This window comes from Pezoporus wallicus, unplaced genomic scaffold (genome assembly GCF_028554395.1).
Source record: "Pezoporus wallicus isolate ANWC-B61680 ecotype Strahan unplaced genomic scaffold, APGP_CSIRO_Pwel_v1 contig_8137, whole genome shotgun sequence".
Taxonomy (NCBI): domain Eukaryota; kingdom Metazoa; phylum Chordata; class Aves; order Psittaciformes; family Psittacidae; genus Pezoporus; species Pezoporus wallicus.
This window is the reverse complement of record NW_026640949.1, coordinates 1-5,676: the sequence shown is the minus strand read 5'-3', so window position 1 is coordinate 5,676 and position 5,676 is coordinate 1. Positions and strand designations below refer to the sequence as shown.

General features: G+C 61.3%; 1 protein-coding gene across 1 annotated transcript; it reads left to right on the top strand.

Moving 5' to 3' along the window:
• Window positions 1–387: 387 nt before the first annotated feature.
• On the top strand, window positions 388–3,212 carry LOC130605670 (phosphoenolpyruvate carboxykinase [GTP], mitochondrial-like; the record flags this gene model as incomplete). Its single annotated transcript, XM_057421355.1, has 5 exons — window positions 388–550; window positions 1,505–1,723; window positions 2,081–2,218; window positions 2,303–2,398; window positions 2,758–3,212. Coding segments are annotated over 5 exons (1,071 nt in total), but the record flags the coding sequence as incomplete, so codon positions are not given.
• Window positions 3,213–5,676: the final 2,464 nt, after the last annotated feature.

The window sequence follows — 5,676 nt, the reverse complement described above, 5'->3', positions numbered from 1 at the left end:
AATGGGGTGTAATGGAGTTATAATGGGGTTTAATGGGGGATATTTGGGTGTCATGGGGATAATGGGGTTTTAATGGGGTTTAATGGGGTTTTAATGAGGTTAGAATGGGGTTTAATAGTGTCTTAATGGATTATAATGGATTATAATAAGTTATAATGCGGTTTAATGAGGTTATAATGGGTTGTAATGGGATGTAATGGGGTTTTAATGGATTATAAGGGAGTGTTCTGGGATTATAAGAAGCTATAATGGGTTTATACTGGGGTGTAATGGGTTTACACTGGGGTGATTTTGGATGGATTTTGACAGGTTTTGGGGTGATTTCCGTTCCCTTTTGCCCATTTTTGACCTGTTTTCCCCCATTTTTGTGTCGTCCCCCCCCCATAGATCGTGGGGTTTGAGGACCCCCGGGGCCGCAAGCGGTACCTGGCGGGCGCCTTCCCCAGTGCCTGCGGCAAAACCAACCTGGCCATGATGCGGGCGGCCCTGCCCGGCTATCACGTGACCTGCGTGGGCGATGACATCGCCTGGATGCGCTTCGACCACCAAGGTGGGGCCCGACCCACACGTGTGGGGCTCAGCGCCTGTGGGGCGGCCCATAGGGCTGTGGGCGTTGGGCGTCAATGGCTATGGGGTTGCATCGTCAGTGATGGGTGTCGTTGGGTAGTGGGGGTCACAGAGCTGTTGGCCCCATTGATTCCCGTTGAACCCCATTGAGTCCCATTGAACCCCATTGATTCCCATTCATTCCCAAGGACCCCATTGAACCCCATTGATAGCCATTCACCCCATTGATTCCTATTGATACCCATTGACCCCATTGATTCCCGTTGACTCCCATTGAACCCCATTGACTCCCATTGAACCCCATTGATTCCCATTGATTCTTATTGATCCCACTGAACCCCTGTGATTCCCATTGAACCCCATTGACCCCATTGATTCCCATTGATTCTTATTGACCCCATTGAACCCCAATGATTCCCATTGAACCCCATTGACCCCATTGATTCTTATTGACCCCATTGAACCCCAATGATTCCCATTGAACCCCATTGACCCCATTGATTCCCATTGATTCTTATTGACCCCATTGAACCCCAATTATTCCCATTGAACCCCATTGATTCCCATTGATTCTTATTGACCCCATTGAACCCCAATGATACCCATTGAATCCCATTGACCCCATTGATTCCCATTGATTCTTATTGACCCCATTGAACCCCAATTATTCCCATTGAACCCCATTGACCCCATTGATTCCCATTGATTCTTATTGACCCCATTGAATGCCAGTGATTCCCATTGAACCCCATTCATTCCCATTGACCCCACTGATTCCTGATGACCCCATTGAACCCCATTGATTCCCATTGAACCCCATTCATTCCCATTGACCCCATTGATTCCTGATGACCCCATTGATACGTATTGATCCCCATTGACCCCATTGATTCCCATTTAACCCCATTGCCCCCCATTTACCCCCATTGCCCCCCAGGCCGCCTCCGCGCCATCAACCCCGAGTGCGGCTTCTTCGGGGTGGCCCCGGGCACGTCGGAGGCCACCAACCCGGTGGCCATGGCCACCATCCGCCGCGACACCATCTTCACCAACGTGGGGCTCACCAGCACCGGCGACGTCTATTGGGAGGGCATCGGCCAATCCCTGCCGCCCGACGTCACCCTCACCTCCTGGCGCGGCCAATCCTGGAAGCCCGGTGAGGCTCCGCCCCCCCACCCAACCCATTGAAACCCACGGGAATGCGGCTGCTCTCTGATTGGTCCCTTCCTTTCATCCCGCTCTGTGATTTGTCCATCCCCCCATCGCCGCTCTCTGATTGGTGCTTTACCCCCATCAGCACTCTCTGATTGGTCCATTCCCTCCATCCCCGCTCTCTGATTAATCCATGCCCCCCATCCCTGCTCTCTGAATGGTCCGTCCCCTCCATCCCCGCTCTCTGATTGGTCCATCCCCTCCATCCCCGCTCTCTGATTGGTCCATCCCCTCCATCCCTGCTCTTTGATTGGTCCATCCCCTCCATCCCTGCTCTTTGATTGGTCTGTTCTCCCCCCAGGTGACCCCGAGCCCTGCGCCCACCCCAACGCCCGCTTCTGTGCCCCGGCCTCCAACTGCCCCAGCCTGGACCCGGCCTGGGAGGACCCCGAGGGCGTCCCCATTGACGCCATCATCTTCGGGGGGCGGCGCCCCGAGGGTGAGGCTCCGCCCTCTTCACCCCCCCCGTCAGCCAATAGGGTTACAGCGTGGCTCTGACGTCACAATGGGCCCCTGTTTCCAGGCGTCCCATTGGTGTTCGAGGCCTTCAGCTGGGAGCACGGTGTCTTCCTGGGCAGCGCCATGCGGAGCGAGGCCACTGCTGCCGCTGAGCACAAGGGTAGGGACCCATAACCGGGGCCTGGGACCCATAACCGGGGCCTCTGCCCCATAACCAGGGCCTTGGGACGCTTAACTGGGGCTTGGGACTCATAACCAGGGCCTGTGACCCATAACCAGGTCCTAGCACCCCATAATCACCCCCATCACCATCTAACCCCATAACCGCCTCCCAGTGCCCCATAACCACCTCCCATCACCCCATAGCCCCATCCCGTTGCTCCGTAAGTGCCCCATAGCCACCCCCTATCACCCCATCACCCCCTCCCCTTGCCTGTCAGTGCCCCATCACCCCCTCCCACTGCCCCATAAGTGCCCCATAACCCCCCGTATGCCGCCCCCCCCCTCCTTGCCCCACAGGCCGGCAGCTGCTCCACGACCCCTTGGCCATGCGCCCTTTCTTCGGCTACAACGCGGGGCAGCACCTCCAGCACTGGTTGGACGTCGGGGCCCGCGCCGGCGCCCGCCCGCCCCGCATCTTCCACGTCAATTGGTTCCTGCGCGACCAATCGGGAGCCTTCGTGTGGCCGGGCTTCGGGCACAACGCCCGCGTGCTGGCCTGGATCTGCGCCCGCGTCGGCGGCGAGGCCGGCGCCGTGGCCACCCCCATCGGGTTGATCCCGGAGGAGGGGGCCCTGGAGCTGGGGGGGCTGCGGGGGCTGCGGCACCGGGACCTCTTCCCCATGGATCGGCCCTTCTGGGAGCGGGAGTGCCGCGAGCTCAGGGCCTTCTATGGGGAGCACTTCGGGAAGCACCTGCCCAGGGAGGTCATGGCGCAGCTGGAGGCGCTGGAGGGCAGGCTCCGCAAGATGTAGGCCGCCGATTGGCCCACGCGGGGGGCGGGCCGGTGGCCAATCCGCAGCCACGAGGCCGCGTGGTTGGGCGATGGGGTTGGGCCGCGGGTGGTCATCGGCGCCGTTGGGCAACAGGGATGGGTGTCATCATGGGCAATGGGTAGGTGTCATGGTTGGGCAATGGGTAGGTGTCATGGTTGGGCAATGGGGATGGGTGTCATCATGGGCAATGGGTAGGTGTCATGGTTGGGCAATGGGGATGGGTGTCATCATGGGCAATGGGTAGGTGTCATGGTTGGGCAATGGGGATGGGTGTCATGGTTGGGCAATGGGTAGGTGTCATGGTTGGGCAATGGGGATGGGTGTCATCATGGGCAATGGGTAGGTGTCATGGTTGGCCAATGGGGATGGGTGTCTTCATGGGCAATGGGTAGGTGTCATGGTTGGCCAATGGGGATGGGTGTCATCATGGGCAATGGGTAGGTGTCATGGTTGGCCAATGGGGATGGGTGTCTTCATGGGCAATGGGTAGGTGTCATGGTTGGCCAATGGGGATGGGTGTCTTCATGGGCAATGGGTAGGTGTCATGGTTGGCCAATGGGGATGGGTGTCATCATGGGCAATGGGTAGGTGTCATGGTTGGGCAATGGGGATGGGTGTCTTCATGGGCTATGGGTAGGTGTCATCATGGGCAATGGGTAGGTGTCATGGGTAGGTGTCATGGTTGGCCAATGGGGATAGGTGTCATCATGGGCAATGGGTAGGTGTCATGGTTGGCCAATAGGGATGGGTGTCTTCATGGGCAATGGGTATGGGCAATGGGTCATGGTTGGCCAATGGGGATGGGTGTCTTCATGGGCAATGGGGATGGGTGGCATCGTGGTTGGCCAATGGGGATGGGTGTCATGGTTGGCCAATGGGGATGGGTGTCTTCATGGGCAGTGGGGATGGGTGGCATTGTGGGCAATGGGGATGGGTGCCATCATGTTTGGCCAGTGGGGATGGGTATCATGTTGGTTGGCCAATGGGGATGAGCAATGGGTGGTTATCAGCGTGGTTGGCCAATGGGGTTGGGTGACATCATGGGCAATGGGTAGGTGTCATGGTTGGCCAATGGGGATGGGTATCGTTGGTTGGCCAATGGGGATGAGCAATGGGTGGTTAACGCTAACCCTAACACGTAACCCTAACCCTAACACTTAACCCTAACCATAACCCTAACCCTAATCCTAACTCCTAACCCTAACCCGTAACCCTAACCCTAACACTTAACCCTAAGCCTAACTCCTAACCCTAACCCTAACGCTAACCCTAACACGTAACCCTAACCCTAACACTTAACCCTAACCATAACCCTAACCCTAATCCTAACTCCTAACCCTAACCCGTAACCCTAACCCTAACACTTAACCCTAAGCCTAACTCCTAACCCTAACCCTAACGCTAACCCTAACACGTAACCCTAACCCTAACCCTAACCCTAATTGGCCCTGGCCCTGGCCTGGCCTGGCCTGGCCTGGCCTGGCCTGGCCTGGCCCTGGCCCCTGGCCCTGGCCCTGGCCTGGCCTGGCCTGGCCTGGCCTGGCCTGGCCTGGCCCCTGGCCCCTGGCCTGGCCTGGCCTGGCCTGGCCTGGCCTGGCCCTGGCCTGGCCCTGGCCTGGCCCCTGGCCTGGCCTGGCCTGGCCTGGCCTGGCCTGGCCCTGGCTGGCCCTGGCCTGGCCTGGCCTGGCCTGGCCTGGCCTGGCCCTGGCCCTGGCCTGGCCTGGCCTGGCCTGGCCTGGCCTGGCCCTGGCCCTGGCCTGGCCTGGCCTGGCCTGGCCTGGCCCTGGCCTGGCCCTGGCCCTGGCCCTGGCCTGCCCTGGCCTGGCCCTGGCCTGGCCTGGCCTGGCCTGGCCTGGCCTGGCCTGGCCTGGCCTGGCCTGGCCTGGCCTGGCCCTGGCCCGTGGCCTGGCCTGGCCTGGCCTGGCCTGGCCCTGGCCTGGCCTGGCCTGGCCTGGGCCTGGCCTGCCTGGCCCTGGCCTGGCCTGGCCCTGGCCTGGCCTGGCCTGGCCTGGCCCTGGCCTGGCCTGGCCCTGGCCTGGCCTGGCCTGGCCTGCCTGGCCTGGCCCTGGCCTGGCCTGGCCCCTGGCCCTGGCCTGGCCTGGCCTGGCCCTGGCCTGGCCTGGCCTGGCCTGGCCTGGCCTGGCCTGGCCTGGCCTGGCCTGGCCTGGCCTGGCCCTGGCCTGGCCCTGGCCCTGGCCTGGCCCTGGCCCTGGCCTGGCCTGGCCTGGCCTGGCCTGGCCTGGCCCTGGCCTGGCCTGGCCTGGCCTGGCCTGGCCTGGCCTGGCCCTGGCCTGGCCCTGGCCCTGGCCTGGTCCTGGCTCCTGGCCTGGCCCGTGGCCCTGGCCTGGCCTGGCCTGGCCTGGCTCCTGGCCTGGCCTGGCCTGGCCTGGCCTGGCCTGGCCTGGCCTGGCCCCTGGCCCCTGGCCCTGGCCTGGCCCCCTGG